We start from the raw sequence: 19,002 nt of genomic DNA on the forward strand, positions 1-19,002 counted from the left end.
GGATGACATGGGATTCTTCAAGAAGGGTAGCCCCTTCTTCGCCTTCTGCGCATCGACCATTGCCTGAGATGTGTTCGCCATGACCGGCTCTGATACGAGCCTCGTTCCTGCCGGCCGTTTCCCCATGACAGCAGTGGAGTGCTGTAGATCCGTAGGGGTGACAAAAGATGACGCGGGCTTGACCTGCTTGATAGGCACTGGTGGTGGTCTGCTCGGAAAGTTTGTGTTTATCGGCGGGGGTGGAGCCTTCATTCTGGAGATGTGACTTTCTGGGAGAGAAACGGTGGAATTATCGGCGGTCGCCTGCATGTTCCGACGGTAGTTCTGTAGAGCAACTCCGCCGAGGAAGCCCGAGTCACCGCTCGAATAGGAGGGCCTCGTGGGCGGGGATGCGACGGGCTGAGGCGGAGGAGGCTCATTGTCTCGATCATGGCTGACCTCGGCCTCGTTGGATGTGACTCGGTGGATCGGAGGGAGGGTCGGCGGGGTGTTATTGGAGTTGGAGGATCGCGGGCGGAAGTCCGGACGGGGAGAGACATCCTGGATGCTCTGGGGATGTTCGGCATGGTCCCATGGGCTCAATTGATCAGGGACGGGCGAGGTTGGATTTGAGGGCCCCCGCCGATGGAATCGCAGATGCGATAGCATGGCGTCCATTGCCAGGCCGGCAAAGCCGCGTGTCGGCGGCGCGTAATGTGCCTCTATGGAAGCTGGATATTGAAAACTATTCCTGCATATATCGGCGTCGGTTCTGCTAGATCCGGGAGATGGGGTCACTACGGCAAGGAGTTGTTGTCGACAATGCAATCCGTGATGTTGACGCGGTCATCGCTCTTCCCGGAAAATCAAGGCAACGACGCGCAAGACAGATGGTCGAGAACAAATTGGCGACGCTGCGGGCAGCTGAGGGTTGCGAGAAGAAGCTCCATAGACGTCTCGATTATCGTCGTCGTAATCGTGCGGCAGATGCACCACTTCGTTATCGTCTCAGGTGTGGCGTCGGAGGTCTCACAAAGCTGGTGAGACGAATGTCTGGTAGCTAGCTAATGTTGGTGGTGGGCGTGATATTCTCCGGGAATACAGAAACCAGCGTTAACATTAGCCAAGCCCAAGTGTCTCTAGCTGCCTGCAACGCTGTGCCTAGGAAGCGGCGCAGCACTGGCCAACAAATGGCCTCTCCCCACAATGGTCTGGGCCGCCTCCTGGCACGTGCAGAGGATGATTAAAGATTGACGACACCAGCTTCAGATTGAACATCCTTCTCAACTACAGAGTCGCATCAAATCGCCTTCAGGAATAGCCTAGTCGTGGGAGTTACTGAAGCAACTCGCCGGGATACAACTTGTTGACCATTTTATGATGCTGATAGGCTGAGCACTCCACGCGAAATCGCCTCAATAATCAGGAGGAGTGACATTTAACGATCACCACTTCTAGGATTTCTGCCACAGTCAAAGTTAGTAGACGTGAATCGAAGGCGGTGTGGCCTAGAATCTCAGGGCATTCTGAGCGTCTCGGCTCTGGGAATATTCCCTTGATTTATTATTCTCTCATTGAACTTTCAGATACTGCCCTTGGAGATGATGATCTCTTTCAGCGATTCCCCATTTCCTGCTATCCACACGAATCAGCAGTGACATAATTCAAAACAAGTTTAAGATGGATTTACTCTATCTCTACGGTAGTCCTTTTTATATCGTTTCCGCTCTCCGATATGTCAAAATCCTTCGCTCCACGCTGCAATAATTGTGCCGCAACATCATCACGAGATATTTCATCGCTTCCGCTTCTTGTTCCGCTTGTTCTGACAATACGCAGAGGGCTACGGCCTCGAAGATGAGCAAATTCTCCAAGTACGAAATCAGAATCCCATTCCAAAGCCCCCTTCTGGCCGATGTAGTTCGGGTCTGCACCTGCGTCTAATAGGAGTTGAATACCTCTCGGGTCATGCCTGTAACAGCAGATTTGTAGTGGCGTTAGCTCGAAACCTTGGGGGTTGGGGTTTGCACCATGTGCAAGTAGAAACTCAAATCTGCAGTTGCCATCCTCTCTATGTTTTTTGTTGCAGCTCCGACACTCAGATCCATGGGTGGTCGCATAGTATGCGAGTGCGTTTGAGAAATCGGTATGGCCGATTCCGTACTGACAGCATAAGTCGAAGGACTCAGGACCGTATCTCCAACCATTCAGCATGCCATAAGCTGCGAAATATTCCACTACGGTTCCTTTAAACCACGGTGCGCGTGAGTACCTATCTGAACAAAGCCAAAACTCTCCGTCTAGAATAGTCTTTACACCGTATTGTAGGAGGCAAAGTTCTGCAAGATCATCTCGCCCCAGTATCATGAGCATCACGAATGTGCCAACTATGGCAGAACCATTAAATAGATCCCAATTCCATAACCAGAAATAGTGGCTGTGATGAACTTCGTCGTGAGATATAACCCATTCCGACCACACCATGCTGTGAGTTGTAGCCAATTCCAACCACTCGTTGACGCGGGAGTGTGAACGCGAGTAATCTAGGAAGATTGAGAGATGAGGAGCCTTGGGAGTTAGAAACTGGAACATAAGCTTCGGATCAGCTTTCACTTCCGAGTGAAATCGTATCATTTGAAATGATGTAGCTAAGCAGTATTGTCTCGAGAGATTTGGTGATGTCGAACCAGGATCGTTGCTATCTAGCCTCGCTTTCAAAGCACAATTGAAAATGGCGTCAACTAAGTCAGCGTAATCGCGTTGTGGACCTAGGGAGAAATGTAAGGCATTGCCTAACAATCTGTCTGACTCTAGGAACTCCCGGACAGTGTAGTGAGCAAGTGACGCAGTCTCTATCACCGAGCCATTACCGGATGAGAATGTGACCAAGCAGCCACAGCTCTCTTTGAGCGATTCCACAGTGAACAAGTAATCAGCTGTATAATGGTCTTCCCCTACCGATAAGGGGTACAACTCCAACAAAGTTGATGAGTCGATTGGAGGCCATTCATATATGCTTCCGTGAAAACAGATCCATCGAATCGCATGGCGAACCAAATCTCTTTCCTCAGGGTGGATACTTGAGAAAATCCTCTCGTAGGTTTCATCAAGAGTTTCCGGTAGGCTTTGTAGTGCGGTCCTAATTTTGCCCATTCGGTTAAGGCGCCGGAGAATATCGAGCTGGCAAACCGCCCAACGAAACATTCCTTTGGCTCCTCTAGACAACTTTTCTTCGACCTCCATGCGAAGGCTTGGTGGCCATGCCCTGAAGGTTGTATTTGCGGCAATTTTGGCGGCAACGTAGCGCTTGATATCAGACTCTACCAGCGGGTTTGATAGAGATAATGGGGTCGAGAGTTTTAACATTATGCGCCGAATGTCGATGTAATCTCTGCTCGACACAAAGAGCTGTACTTGTTTGAGACGGTCATCCGTGACCATATTCTGTAACAGATGCAGGATATTCTGCCGATCATGGCTCTCATCAAGCGCATCAACCATGACGAATATGGTACCAAAGTAGCCGGTCATTTCAGCCAATAGGTCGAGTAATCGTGGTAAGCTGGGCTCTTTCCCTTCCTTAAAAAGTTCCTGGGCGGTTGGGGGTATGGCTTCGGCTTTCCTGAATAGCTGGCTCAATACCCACCGTAGAAAGGAAAATGAGGCATCGTGGTTATGACCATGATAGCAATAGTAGAATATGCAAACATCTTTCCTGCTCTTGAACTTGTGACATTGTTGGATGGCCTCTTCAATAAGAAAAGACATCATTATCGTCTTTCCGGCTCCGGGTATGCCATAGAGCCAAACCGCGCGTGCCCGTAGGTTGATCCAGTCCATCCATTCCTGGGATCGGAGCACCCAGCTTGCTGTCCCATCTTCGTAAAGGGATCTGGCGATATTGTGATTTGACGAAGGATTTATTTGTTCGAACCAATTGCATATCGCTCTCTGTTCAGACTCTAGGCTTTGATATCAGCATCAGGGTCGAGCAGTTGAATTACTTTTCATACCTGTCAAAGATTGTTTCATCTTCTGGATATCTTTCTTCACGTCTTTCACGTTCCGACTGACCTGACATCAGCGTCTAGGAAGCAAGCATATATTTGGAGAAGACGAGGTAGACTCACCAAAGCTCCCCTGTTAAACCCATGGTTATGGTGGATTTGTACTGCATAATTTCATCAAGTAGCTTTCGAGCCTTTGACGCTTTGAGTGGCCATGCAAGGGACACTAGACTTAGGCTCAATCTCTGCCGTTTTGCCCGGCTCGCTGCCGGTCTTGTTGGGACAGGGGCCAATAGGCTGGCGGGCAGAAGTCTCCCTAGCTCAGTCACGGCCCTGCCGCAGCCAAGAATAGGCCCGTCTGGCTGGAAAAGGATCTGGCTAGCCTTAGAGTCGTCGACGTCGTCTTCATGTAGGAATTGTAAGCTCTCGAACAACAACTTGATGCTGGAAGTCTCGATGTAGATGAGGCGAAGATCTTTGGGACAGTCCTGAACTGCCTCGATATATGACTTGCAGACACTAGCGATGGATCCGGCGATTTGGATGAAAGTGGCGATGCTCGCACCTAGGCCAATGATTTCGGCCATCCTCGCGCCGATGAAGTGATAAGCTCCTGCGACAGAGGAAGGGAAACGGGACGTAAAAGTCTTGGAAAACGAAAGGATTCAAATTAGACTTAGAGCAATGAACAATGTGTTCTTGTTATTATCATACATGGTACAGCATCGCTATACGCAAACGACGGCTCAAAGTTTCGTGTGCTGCTGCATGATCATAGTGATGAGATGCTCATGAGGAGGAGGCGAGGCTGGGACATAAAAGTTGAAAAACATGCCTGAATAAAAGCCACAATTCAGGCAGCAAGGCATACCCGAGTAACAGTATTCTGTCGAATCATACGTCACCCAACAACTCTCACCCAGGTATTTGATCAGCTGACGGCCCCTTGCAGCCAGAAGAAATAGTGTTACTGCGTTCATACGCTATGCCTCGGGGATATAATATTATCAACACGCAATATCCAAGAGCTGGGACCTATTTGACTAGTCATGAGATATTTTCACATCTCTTGTCTTTCACAGTTTCATGAACTACCTGCTAGCTTGGGTTGTTCTCAATGCCAACACACGAAGTTGTATCTTTAGCCCGCACGTTCGAATAATGCTATGCTTATTTACCTGAGAAATATAATACAAACATGAAGTGAAAAAAGTTGTTAACACAGGTCCCAGCTGCGGTAATCAGTGTCGCGTGCGCAACACACTCGATAGTGGAGGAAGGAATGATCATAGCGTTCTAGTAATCGTCCGTACATGTGGAGTGCACGCTGCATCTGGCGCATGAGGAGACAGGCGATGAGTGGGCCGTATCCTCGTCCGAAGCGTGGTTGCAACGCCGCCCGCTCGAGTTGTCGCCCGGGTGGTAGGAAGAACGACTGTCGGGAACGCAGACGCGGAGCTAGAGGCCCCGATTGGGAGAGCCGCGGATGTTGGCTCAACACTCAAGGTGGACTCAACGGGAATGGCAATGTCGCTCGTGGGAGTAGTTGCAGCATTTGATCCCGTCGCAGCAGGTTCTACGATCGAGACAGCGACCGGGCTGGAAGACGCCTGCACTGCAGTACTGGATGACACTGGATTGGCGCTCGAGCTTCCTCCTGATGAAGCGCCGTTGAGATTGGCACAAGCAAACGACATCTTCGTCGTAGTGGTCCCGGCACCATAGCCAACGGCCTTGTCCAGCGTCCAAGTCATATCCACATACGGCCAGCAGATACGCCCATCGCTCATCGTGACCATATCCCCAGCGACAAAGGTGTCCGTAGACTTAGCTGGCTCCCCGACCTTCGTGCCGTCGCTACTAACAAGCTGGAAGAACGATCCAGTGAAGGTACCCCGACAGCCCATGGCGATGAAGTCGCATGTCGGGCTGCCGATCTCCTCCCATGTCACCAGTGCATTGCTGGCGTCGAAGGCCGCTGCGTGCGCATTGGAGCAATCAGCCGAGCTCTGTGTTACCCAGTTGACCTGGGAGTCGCCGCTAGCGGAGGGAACCACGCTCGTGGCCTGGTCACCGACGATGGTGTTCTTGTCTGAGAACAAGGCAATAGCGACATTGCGACCGTTCGTGCGGTTCACAGAGTGCGTGTATCCATTCCCCATCCAGTCGTTGACTGTTAGATCCTTGGCGCCTCGTGATACCCAAGCAAAGATGTACGCATTGGAGTCTGCGAAACGAGCCATGTTGCTGTATGAGCCGCTCATGCCGCCCATAGGCTCGCCGCTGCCACCATTGGTGGTGTTCTCGTTGGACACCTTGACCCCGGCCGTCGACATACCCTGGCCCTTAGTGTTCAACCAAATAGCGCCCTGGTCCTCGGCACAGAGAGATGCAAATGGTGCTGCATCGGCGGCTTCTAGAGCAATGCCCGTGTTATGAGAGCAGCCCCAATCGCTTGAAGCACCGGAGATAGTCGTCAACTTGCCGCTGGTGTCGACGTAGCGTATAGCGTCGCCGAAATGTCCTGCAGCATCGCCGGTGTAAGCTGTCACCACGAAGTAAGCCGCGTAGTATCCTGCGGTCTCGGAGAAGACAAGGTCGCCGTTTAGATCGGGCGATGAGACTAGACCGAAGGAGGTGCTCACTCCCGGGCCACCAAGAAAAGTCTTCCATGACTGTTTGCCGGATGCATCAAATCGATAAAGCGCGGCTACTGGAGTTGAATCGGCAGGCGCATTGGTGGTACCGGAAGGAAGAGCCTCGTTTGTAAGGAGCGCAAAGCCATCATCATGTGCTACCAGACCACCGGCTTCTTTAGCTCCTGTCACTGTAACCGGCGTCCCAGTCGCCGCAAAGGTCGTAGGATCAACGGGCTGAACATGGACGTCCGTCTCACTAGAGTCGAGGTAGGCGAGATAGGCAGTCTTCCCATCGGGAGAGAGAGCGAATGGAGTCCGTCTGTGATGCGGGTAACCAGTCCAGTAAGCGGCTTTTACTGGATTGAATGAGTTTGAAAGAGTCAAAGAATTTGCATGTTTCTCAAGAGAATCCGCAGTGAGACCTTGGGCTGCAACTGCGTCGGTGAATAGGAGGGAAGAAATGAACGAACGAAGCGACAGCTTCATGGTGACAATGTCCGAAGAAACGAATGTGGTAAATGAATGGAATGAAGCCTTACGGACCAGTGAATGATGGTTAGAGCCATTCTGTCCGTCTCATTGAATGTCATGATGCTATATAATGTGACTTTTCAAAACACGAATTGGATGTTCTCGGCTCCGTTGCGGGGCACAGCCAGGATTGTCAGATGGATGTTTATTAGAGCTGTTTCGAGTACATTGCAAACTCGAGAAGCTCACGGAAAAAATTAAACCATAACCAGGTAAGTCGCCATACTAGAAATTTGGTGCGATCTTAGCCAGGACCAGGACCCTTGATAGTGCACTGTTTGCTAGGGGTCCCCTGTTGCTGTCAGCGATCATATGTTATCCGCCAGCTTGGGCTGAAACTCGTGGCTTGACCACATCTATCCAAATCATCCAGTTGCCACCATGAGTACGATACCCCACGGCGCCGTGTTCTCCGTTTCTGAGAAGAGAAAATATAAAGGGGGTTTGGTTTTGCAAGGATTGGAGCTTCTGAGCTGCGCCGTGGGAGAATCCGTCTTTTTCATAGTACATCGAGATAAGCGTCTCAAATATTGGATTCAGGAGGCTACGATTATCATACAGTATGTTCAATATTCAAGCTCGAAATCGAAACCATTTCGTGATTCGTGATATGGTTACGAAATATCATGTGCATTCATCATAGCGCGTCTTTCTGTAAGCAGAAAACTGACTTGCTCCAGTGACCATACCTAATTCTTAAAGAGCAAGAGTCGAATAGCAATTTGATGCTGCTCCCCTGTTCCCCTTTCCCATGAACTCAAGCTATAGCCATTTACTCCCAATGACCGCAAATCAGAATCAATCAATTTAGAAGGCCACACATGGCAAGAACCGCTGTATCTGAACCTTCTTCACCATTCACATCCCCAATATAACCCAGCCTGCCAGAGCCAACCTTTGCCAAGGCAATAGCGGCCTCGTTGGAATTCTCTCTTTCAGTGTACCAGGCCATGGATCTCTGTATACCGTTTACGAAGAGGGCCTTTTGGCTATATGACGAAGGAAGAAAATTGACCAGGGACGCACCGACAGCATCCCGGCGCAGAGTGGTTGTCGCTCGATGATATGATCCTCTCTTCCAGGGAAGACCAACCTTAGCAAAGAAACGAATAAATTGACCCGTGCTCACCATGCTGCTGAAACAGCCTCCTAGCACAACTGTGGTACCTTGGCGGAGACGATCTATCACACACTCCCAAACCTTTCTCTCGCGTGTAAGTGCTCCATCTGCGACAAGTATAATGGATGGCGGTGAGCTGTGGCCAAGTATAGCCAGGGCGGCTTTTGGCGTCGAGGCACGTTCCATCTTGGCTCTTGAGGAGATCTGTGAGATGAGATTCGGGTAACAATTGTCGAACATGGATTCGGACTCGAAGCACAACACAAGAATCCGGGGTTTCTGCTCGATTACTGTTGCCGCATTCCGATTAGTAGACATTACGACATCTTCAAAGTCGGCTTTGGTCAGTGAGTTATTGGCAGCCTGCTTTGCCGCGACGTCGGCATCGATGTTCAACTCCCTCGGAATCTTCCAAAGTTCGACCCTCAAACCACGTTCCTTCCATCTCTCCACTTCGCCGAGCAATATGTCCCACAGATCTTTGTTCTTCACATTATCGCCGGAGCGCGTCTTCCATCCGTTGCGCACCCAGTTTTTGCACCAACCAGTGGCACCATCAACCAGGTAGGATGAATCAGTTGCAATGACAATGCTCTCGAATCCCTCACGACGCCAGTCGCAAAGGCGCAGTGCAGCGATGGCTGCCCGTAGCTCAGCTCGGTTGCTTGTTGCGACACTATCGTCTCCAAATGGCCCTTTGTTTTCGAGGGGGCCGGACACCACATGGGAACTATTACTTTCATCAAGTCTGGATGGCCCGTAAACGACTGCCCAGCCTGCACGAGGGTTCGCGTGGCCATTATTGGTACAAGCACCGTCAGTGTACACAAGTACCTTCCTCTTGCCATCGCGACCCACAAAGAGGACAGTCTCTTGGTTTCCCATTCCAGTTGGTAGAAATATGCCGGCTGGAGTACACGTCGGCCGTGGGGGCTTGAATATCGATGGAAATGTGATTCCGGTACCGCGCCTCTTTTCCAACTGCTCCACTCTTTGCTCCATACCGGCCAGTCGTAGAGTGCCCATGTTAGTTAGGGGACCGCTACCTTCGTAGACACAGGCGTGGCCCGCGGTGTCCGCGTCAACCATCAAAATGGCATCCTCGCTCTCTTGCCAGACAGGTAAACATTGGTAAACAGCCAGATCCGCTTCCTCTTGAGAACCCGGCGAATAGTATGGGGGTGGATAAGAAGCTTCTTCTTCAACCAAGGCTTCCCAAAAATGTGGATTTTTCTTATGTACAACCTCACAGAGCTCGAGGTATTGCTCTTTCAATATCTCAGCAGTCGCGGATAGGTCTGGCATGGTATTCGTCCGCATCCTCGCTCGTACAAGTCTTCCGACGGGGCGATCAGGTTCATAATAACACATGTCGGACTCGAACATGTCTTCTGCCTTTGTTGCATACGCATCGAGATCGAGATAAAGGCGCAATTTGAGAAGGGTGAGGGCGGCGAGCTGAGTGAGGCTCAGATTTCCGGAACAGAGTATGCCGATGGGCTCAAACACATTTGCGTTGTGGATGTCCAGATAGGGCAGGGTAGGATCGCTCCAGTCGTACTTTTCGTTGTAGTGATCTTTATCATCGATGACAGCCCACCACTTGAGAAAGTCGTAGCACTCCTGTTCCTTGCCGAGACGCAGCAGGAGATTGGGAACAATGTCTCGCACACCCAGATTGTCACTCCGACAGAGATGGAGCATGTCTTTGAGGTGATCCAGCGCCATCTCAACGGCCCGCACCGACTCGATTTCAAGAAGAGCGCTGGCGGCAGCAAATCGCGCTCTCATGTAGTCTCTTGTGCCGACTATGCCCCAGAAGCGCCCTACACCATTAGTAAATACATCTGCCGGCATCATGAAGTCTGCAGGCTGAGCTCGTAGGGCGGCTTCTTCGCGCTCGAGGTTCTCCCTGCTCTTCTTGATGGCCTTGCAGGCTGTCTTATGCTTTGACCGATGGACTGATTGGTGTGCGGTGCCGCAATAACCGACAACTCTGCAGCCACTGCAACGTAGCAAGCCAGACCTTGATGCGCAAACGGGGCACTCTTGTGAGGGAAGTGGCGCCAGTCTGTACGACATGCTGCTGCCGTCTGAGGCGTCAGAAGAATGGATGTCTTCCATCACACCAGGGCTGAAGCTGTGAGCTTCTAAGGCGGTTAATCGAAAGAATGATCCTGAGTTCCAAAAGCTGAGGCGTGAAGAAGTATGTGACTGTGTTGACCCCGCCAATCAAGAATGATCGATCTTTACCCGGTGGCGTCAACAGAATGAATATGGTGGTTTTCGGGTGAGGGTTTTGGTGAGGTTCTGGGGCGAGGTTCGTCTGAAGTTGGGAAATGCCTAGTAAACACACAGATGGCCAAACTCACTCACCGCCTGATCGCGCTTGCCAATTCTGAGTGTACATCTGCGTCCCCCCTGCCTGCTCTTTCCAATAAATATCAACTCTAGGCAGTCGCTGTTTTAGGAAAGACCGTAAGAGCACAATGCTCACACAAAGCCCCACGGCTAACGACAGGTGCCAATGTCGGTACAGCTAGAGTGATCCGGGTTAAGCATAAGAGCTTATCCCTAATCCACCGCATTAGTACATGGATATAATAGCCTCCACTGACATACGTTCTCTGACAACTTCTATTTTCGTTGAGGCAACAATGGATGATATACAAGTGCTTGCTTAGCAGCTGACTAACATCCAGCACCACAGTCGCTACCAAACGATTATTCTTATTCTGAGCTACAGGGCCAATTCGCGAACAAATCGTCCCGAAATAGGTTGCCCTCTTGAGGGGTTGATGAATAGCTCATATTAAACGTTGTTGGAGTGTCTAGTACGGTATTGTTGAGAGAAATGACAAATAAATCATTCAACATAGATTCTTGAATCGAACCTAGTAAGGCTACTGAACGATAAGCCTGTGTAGATGTCACAGACTGGTTGTCTCGCGTAGAGTTATTATTTAGCTCGTTGTTGCTACCGCTGCGGTGCTGAGTCAAAATATCCGGAGAGACCGGTTTAATCTGAGGCCTGTAGCGGTTGATTATATTAGACCGAGTGACAAAAGGGAGATTCTAAATATACATGTTAAATTTATGTATCACAGTATTATTATGAAGAGGAACATGACTTACTTCTAAATGACTTTTGTTGAAGGACCTGAAAGGAGTAACGTTTGACCAATTAGAGAGTAGGCTTAGGCCCATAGATGGTAATCCAGGCTCCCGTATTTGTTGAGATTCTTTCCGCATACGCTCATCAATCCCCGTGATTTGAGCCTTGATCTTGCTAGCGAGCCCTGGTGAGGACGTTCCTGTCGACTCTATCTTCGAGAAGAAATCGGCAAGCTCGAGAAGTATATTTCTCACCTACAGATATGTCCAGGCGGAAGGTTCGACATTCATGACTGGCCTGATTGCCATGCAAGCAAGTCTTCCAAGAGATCAGATGGCAGTGGCGCCTGGTGTAAGGAATTTCCTGCGATTGTTGGGCGGCACGATTGCACTCGCTACTTCTGCTGCAATATTAAACAACAGTGTCAAGTCAGTGCAATTGTGAAATATTGTTGGGACTTCCGATTACCATCCATGTAGAAACGAGGTACAGTCGAGCCTACCAGCTACCGTCCTCAAAATCTATCATCTTAGACCCCACAGATATCTATTTACCTGAACTCGGTCTCACGGCGGCGCAGCAAGCGGAGGTGATACTTGCCTACAGTAAGTTATTCCCCGTACATAGTCTGCTGTCTCAACTCAAAACTCGAAATCGCAACCGAACCGACTAACAAATTTAGTCCATGGTATTTGGAACATCTACTATTTCATGATCCCGTGCTGTGCCATTTGTTTCTTGGTCACTTTATTCCTTGTAAAGGCTAGAAAACACTGAAACGCGAGGACGACGACAGATTGAAGGAAGAGGGCAGAGCATGGGCGGCGCAGAATACAGGGTTTCGACGTCAACGCCCGAAGCAGCATACAGCACAGGCCATAGAATTGAATGGCCCCGTGAGGACATCTGCGACTTCTCCCACTGCAGAATCGCCTGGTAAAAACGATAGCTGAGCTGTTCGCAAAAAAGTCGTATCGAGTCGATGATGTGTTCTAAGAGGGAACACGTGTCGAATTATATCCTCAAGCCATTGGTCCCGGACCTGGAAAGATGCAACATCACCTGTGCTTATTGCAGGGAACACTCGAGACTAGGCACATATTAATGGCTATTGCAAGTGACCCCCAACCAGAGATATTCCATCAGTTTGCGCCGTGACCTTCCACGGTGGAGATTGTGGGGTTGAGACAACACTTGAGGGATGAGCTAGAAGGTGGGTCGACGGCGGCGCCAAAGGTCGACCAGGCTTAGCTAGTTGTCCGGCCGGTGGCGGATCCGATTGCGGCTTTTCATTCGAAAGTGATGGGAGTGAGATGATGACTGTCCTTAATCAATTACGAAATTGTAACCGGAGCACGGATGGATTTTAACTTGTTTCTCTGATCTCACCTTTTGTCGACGGATTGTGACCAGTAACGGCCAGCCCATAATATGCGATAGCTACATTGCTTACGAACCATCAAAGGAGCTTACTTGAACAATAATTTTGATCCTTAAACTTCTTATTTATATCACTGCTTCTGTTAATTATTCAATATTAGAGACCCGGGGCCTAGTTGAGAATGTCTCAACACTATGTTAATCAGCAACAGCCTCCGCATGTGACGGCATTGAATCTGCCCCCTAACACATCATGCCTACTCGTCAAGAAAAGAACGATTCGCGTCGAGCCTATTCCTCTACCAATACTCCAGCCCGATGGCGTCTTGGTGAAGATTATCTCCAATGGTATATGCGGGTCAGACATGCACGGCTATCTCGCTGGCGGCGTGGGTGGTAGACCTGTCGTCGAACCGACTGTCATGGGCCATGAGGCAGCAGGAGAAGTCATAGCTGTAGGAGAGCAGGTAACGACACATAAACCCGGAGACCGTGTTGCAGGTGGGCCATCTCACATTTGCTTGTTCTGCAGAATTAGTTATGAATACTGCAGGGCGGCGTGTCTCTCCTTACTACAATGCCTCTGCACATCATGATAAGATTTGAACAGCGCCTATTCAAAGCTGATACTGACTGTCATACTGTTTTCTAGTTGAGCCTGGTCTTCCTTGTAGGAAGTGCGTCAACTGCAAGAATGGCAGGGGTAATATTTGCCTCAGTATACGCTATTGCGGTGCCCCAGGTACACATGGAACGCTGTCAAGGTAGATGACACTTTACAATACCGCATCTGCAGACTAATTGGATCACTAATATTTTCATTTTTTTGAAGATTCTTTGCCGTTCCATCAGACATGGCGCCTCATGTTCCGGAGTCCGTGGGCTGGGACGAGGCCGGCAGCATCCAACCTTTAGCAGTGAGTACCGGTCTAAAACCCATTCACACCGGTCCAATCTCATTACTGACTGCTGCCAAACTCATGAATAGATTGGCGTTCAAATAGGCAAGCGTGCGGATCTCAAAGCCCATCAGACATTAGCTATATTGTGCGTCACTACTCATATACTTCCTGATCTGCAAGACCTGTGCTAATAACAGTACTCCAGTGGCTGTGGTCCCATAGGACTTATCACAGCTGCCGTGGCTCATGCCTACTCTGCACGGAAGATCATCGCCTTTGACATTAACCCATCCAGAGTTGAATTTGCCAAGAAGTACCTATCGCCGCTTACTGGAAAGCCGATTATCGACCACGCCTATCATATCGAGCCTCTTCCGGAAGTTCCGGAGCATGATACAGCTACAAATGGCGATGTCAGCGTGGCGGAAACTGGCGAGATACCTGTAGCGGCGGATCAGGAAGCCGTGCACGAAGACACCGTCGGCGATATCAAGTGGGAGTGGGCAAAGAAGAGAATGACGAAGATTATCGACGAATGCGGCTTGGCAGCTGAGGAGGGTGTAGACAGGGTCGTTGAGGCTAGTGGAGCTGAAGACGCAATGCTGCATGGTGTAGCCATCTGCAAGGAGGGCGGCATATGTAAGTCTAAGCTCCATGAACATTGCCCATTTGTTTTCCCCCTGTTTAACGAGAAGTCGATGTGGAACGAGACTAATTGGGTGTTCTCTCCACGTGTAGTTCTTCAGGTGGGATTAGGACATGTCCAGACGCACATCTTCCCTACGATTGCGGTGACCAACAAGGAGCTTGATGTGAGAGGCATCACACGCTATACGGCATCATGCTTCCCATCAGCCATTGACATGCTCTCACGAGGCGTTGTCGATCTGAAGCCCCTCATCACGGCCATCTTTCCCCTTTCAAGAGCGAAGGAAGCCCTTGAAGCCGTGGCCAGTGGGAAAGAGATCAAAGTTCTCATCAAGAATCAAGAAGTATAAGCATTGCCCGTGCGATGCGCAGGATTGAAGATCGCCAGGCAGGGGCCTGGGACAGCCTTCGATGCCCAGTCAGGATTGTGTGGGGTTGCAGGGAGCATCTACCCCACGCTAGGTGCCAAATGTGTGGGACACCTCTTCGTCACTCAGATTCAATTCAGTTGCCCCGACTTACATTAGAATATCTCGGCTTCAAGAGCCAGTGAATATTATCATATCATGTGCACTGACACTTGAATATAGGGCACTCTAAAGTCCAAGAGCCTAAGTTCTATATGAGTATCGTAGTAATGTTTTAACGCGAGTTTACTATTGCTATTCACGATAGCGACATTGAGGGGTATGCGTGGGGGTCACCGAGTCCAGGTCCCCCGATCACGGATGCCGTAGCCTTCGGAAAAGTTACAAGAATGCTTTTCTAGCCCCCCCATGATTGGATTGCTTATCCGTCAGTATTTGGAGAATTGCGAAAGCCGAGTTCTCCATTTTGTAATGGGCCTAGTACGGGGCGGATGGCGAACAAACCCACTGGCACGAGGATTTAGCTCCATCGGCTCGGCTATTATGCGACGAGCGTCATTGCACGCCGATTGGCATCCGGCGTCCAGACATTTGCGATTATTATTCTCTTGCCATCCTCTCTACACACCTACACGAGATAGCTTCACCCGGTTTGCTTTTCCTAGACTGGTCCCCATTCGTCCGCCCAAAATGTCATTCACTACTGCCGTCCGTACGAGCTTCGAGAAGAAGGAGACCGCCTGGGGCTTCTGGCTCACGTGAGTTTCTCCGCACTGGTATCATTCTTGCACTCGGTGCACAATACACCGAGCCCGTCGTGACCTCGACTGACTGTTTCTGCTTTGATTTTGAAGATTCCCAAGTGCAGGTGTTGCCAAAGTCATCCTTCGGTCGGCTGCTACTTCACCTACGGGGCCGTTTTCATGGGTCTTGATTGATGCCGAGCATGGATTGATCTCAGATAAGGATTATTACGAGGTATACTCGAACCAGGAGAAGTAACCCAGGTGCAAAATTGGGATCAAGTAAAACTAATATTTCTCTGAGTAGCTCTGCAATGCTGTAGCTTCAGAAGGAGCAACTCCGATTATTCGTGTCCCCTGGTCAGAAGAATGGTTGATCAAGCGTGCGCTCGACTCGGGTGCACAGGGTGTGCTTACCCCCATGTGCCATACTCCTGTATGTCCAATTTCCCATGACGCACTGGTTCTCCAAGAGCAGGGCCATTCTCAGGGGGTTTTACGGCGAATGACGTTTGCTGAATATAGAACAGGAAGATGCTGCTCGCATCGTGAAGTACTCGAAATACCCGCCTGTCGGAAGCCGAGGTTACGGACCTATGTACGCGCTTCACTCCTTTGCTGGGCTACCTGCGGATAAGTATGACGAGGAGGCCGATAAGGGGCTGTTTGTCGCTGTACAAATTGAGTCAAGATTGGGTGTTGAGAATGTAGAAGAGATTGCAAAGGTTGAAGGCTTGGATATTCTTCTGATTGGTGAGTTGCTGTTACATTTATTTCGGGCATCATGCAAAAAAGCTTAGCGAAAGGAGTGGCGCCGCTAACTAGAACACAAATAGGTCCTTTCGATCTTGCTAAGCAGATGAATGTTGTTCGTGGTGGTGAAGAGCATGAGGCGGCTATTCAGCGCATCCTGAAGGCTGCGAAGGCAGCAGGCAAGATTGCCGCAATTTTCTGTAGGTCTTCTTTCACCATGTTGGATGGATCCTCCCCTATACTCTATTTGCGACGTTCAGATTCAGATATGCACATGATGCTGATATGAGATCCACTTATAGGCAGCAATGGAGCCCAGGCGAAGGAGAGAGCTGCACAAGGCTTCGACATGATTTCTGTCACGACCGATACTGGTGTGATAGGTGAGGGTATGGTTCGGGAGTTTTCTGCGGCAAGAGGTCTGGGCGGCGAGGCGAAGGAGAGGTCAGGATATTAGATTCATGTTGACGGCTCGAGAAGAGAACCGGACAGTTGATTACAATGAGCTCCCGTACTGCATGGCAAAGGCATGAGCTTTAGGTCATTTTGTTCGATAGCAGCACATGTTAAGTCAATGGTATCATTATAAGGAACGTCAGTAAATATGTTTGAGTCTTACTTCATCAGCGAGCGGGGCTGCAACGAGGACTTCATTCCCAAAGAGTAAAACAAGCTGCGCCATTCTCTCTATCTAGGCCAACTAAAAGATATTGAAATGCAATTAGATGCCTGCTCTAGGTAACTGTAATTTCTCCCCACAATATCAATCGTTGTCATAAAAAAAAAATTACAGTGAGACAAGGTTGAAAACGCGTCCGGCCATTCAAAAGATCACGCTGCCTTGGTGTATTTTGATCGTTGTCGCCACACCGGTCCGTATCTCATGATTAAAATTGGAATCGGCGCCAGAAGGAAACTTATCCCAGCAAACACAGTAAATCCCCAGCCATAGCCCAAATGCTCCACCAAGGGTCCGGTAGTGAGTGGTAGGAATGTGCCCATAAGGCATCGAGTAACAATGACTCCAGTCATGGCTGAGGCGGAGTATAACCCAAATGCATCCACCACGTAAGCCATGAAAGGCACAAAGGCGATTATGAGCGTCATTCCTAGCATGGCAACCGAAGCCAGAACGAATGGCAAAGGGAGCTGTAACTGAGCACTCCAGCCGTAAAACACGACGGCGACAGGCAAAGCGAAAGCGCCAAAAATAGCTAGAGGTAGGCGATACTCTGGGTGCCCGATGCCTCCCCGAGACTTACGAAGCTTGATGTAGATCCTATCAAGGCTCAAGTTGCAGATAATGATGCTGATAAGAGAACCAACGCCTAGTTTTTCATTAGCCTGAAGGTCTCAACAGTGGTAAGGAGGCATTTTTGGAGAATGATACGTACTGAAAGACATGAACGATGATCCAGTCAAAGCGGGAGACAGTTTGTAGATGTCTTGCAAGATATCCGACAAAGTCACAGACATGATGTAATAATACGCGAATGCCACAGACCCGAAAAGCGACAGGGACAGAAGCACTCCAGAACCGAAAAGCACGTCTGCCGGCCTCATTACAGACTCCCACATCCTTCTAGACTTCTTTTCTTCATCACTATCAAAAGCTGTCCGCAATGAGAAGTCTCCTGTTTCTCCCCGCAGTCTCGCAGCTCTTCGCTTCAGGATAGGCACCTTGTATGTCTCATTGAAGCAGGTGAGGAACAAGATCTCGCATGCTGTCGCCAATGCAGCGCTCATCCACAGAACTTGACGCCAGCCCAAGCTCTGCGCGATTGCACCGCTAATGGCAGGCCCAACAGCACCGCCTATCAGCGGCGCCATCGCGATGATACTCATGGGCGTGCCTCGCTCGTCGGAGGCAAACATGTCTCCCACTATGGCAGGGTTCAACACATTCGATGTGACAGTCACGCCTGTTAAAGCTCTCGTGACAATGAACAAGGTTGTGCTTTGACAGAGGGCGCTGAGAACAATGGTTCCGATGAAGAGAATGTTGGCAACATTCAGCACTGGATATCGTCCATAGATCTCAGAGAGCGGCGCGATGAACAGCGGACCAGCCGCCTCGCCGAACTCCCAAATCGTAACGAGCAGAACACTGGCTGATTTACTGCCTTCTCCGTCGGATAGATCTGCCACGATCGCGCTTGCAATTGGGACGATTGATATGCACGTAAATGTCCTGGAGAGAATGTCAGCAGAATTGCACCACGGCAGCCGCTTCAAGGCCAATGCACATACACAGTGAAGGCCATGAAAGCCAGAAGCGCCACGATACCCCATTTGAACGCCTTCGGCCAGTCTAGGGGGTTTTCCAGATCACCATTGGGGTCAAAATCGACGACAGCATTTGGTTCTCTCGCGAGAGTTTCCGTCTGGCCGATACCGGTCCCGAGCAACGGCTCTGTCTCTGCCATTGTGACGCCCTCCATACTCTGTCAGACGCCAGAAAGCTGTTTCACGCAGAGAAAAGAAGGAAAACGAATTGTCAGAGATGAGCGGCAAGAGACCGAGCTCACGTTCGGACCACCGCGTTTTTGATGTTTTTGGCTATCGCGAGCAGGATTAATCATCTGCTAACCGTCTTGAGCCGCTAGGGTGAGTTAGGCCCAATGACTCCCCCGGCCGCTAATCGGGATCCCGAGCTCCCCTGTCACTAATAAGTGATAGGGCGCGCATTAACGCCGTATGTCATCGGGGCGATTATGACTAAAATCCGGGTCAAATTGTGAATTCATAGGTACTGTACTTAAGGGTCAAGATAGCTTGCACAGCTTTCAGCGGCGCATTCGTCTCCGAGTGCCTGGC

The 19,002-nt window shown here is 50.0% G+C and overlaps 3 protein-coding genes across 3 annotated transcripts; 1 reads left to right on the top strand and 2 right to left on the bottom strand.

Moving 5' to 3' along the window:
• Positions 1-5,160: 5,160 nt before the first annotated feature.
• UCRPA7_8836 (hypothetical protein) lies at positions 5,161-7,111 on the bottom strand (the record flags this gene model as incomplete). The annotated part of the gene is made up of 2 exons (XM_007921346.1): positions 5,161-5,164; positions 5,751-7,111. 2 exons carry the CDS (start codon positions 7,109-7,111, stop codon positions 5,161-5,163), a joined length of 1,365 nt encoding a protein of 454 aa, XP_007919537.1.
• An 8,268-nt stretch (positions 7,112-15,379) lies between these two features.
• On the top strand, positions 15,380-16,642 carry UCRPA7_8838 (putative -dihydroxyhept-2-ene- -dioic acid aldolase protein; the record flags this gene model as incomplete). The annotated part of the gene is made up of 6 exons (XM_007921347.1): positions 15,380-15,447; positions 15,544-15,667; positions 15,740-15,868; positions 15,963-16,185; positions 16,269-16,385; positions 16,488-16,642. 6 exons carry the CDS (start codon positions 15,380-15,382, stop codon positions 16,640-16,642), a joined length of 816 nt encoding a protein of 271 aa, XP_007919538.1.
• A 264-nt stretch (positions 16,643-16,906) lies between these two features.
• On the bottom strand, positions 16,907-18,611 carry UCRPA7_8839 (putative major facilitator superfamily transporter protein; the record flags this gene model as incomplete). The annotated part of the gene is made up of 4 exons (XM_007921348.1): positions 16,907-16,914; positions 17,448-17,513; positions 17,580-18,376; positions 18,436-18,611. 4 exons carry the CDS (start codon positions 18,609-18,611, stop codon positions 16,907-16,909), a joined length of 1,047 nt encoding a protein of 348 aa, XP_007919539.1.
• Between the last annotated feature and the right edge of the window lie 391 nt (positions 18,612-19,002).

The sequence above is a fragment of the Phaeoacremonium minimum genome (genome assembly GCF_000392275.1).
Source record: "Phaeoacremonium minimum UCRPA7 unplaced genomic scaffold PA7_03_scaffold_610, whole genome shotgun sequence".
Classification (NCBI taxonomy): domain Eukaryota; kingdom Fungi; phylum Ascomycota; class Sordariomycetes; order Togniniales; family Togniniaceae; genus Phaeoacremonium; species Phaeoacremonium minimum.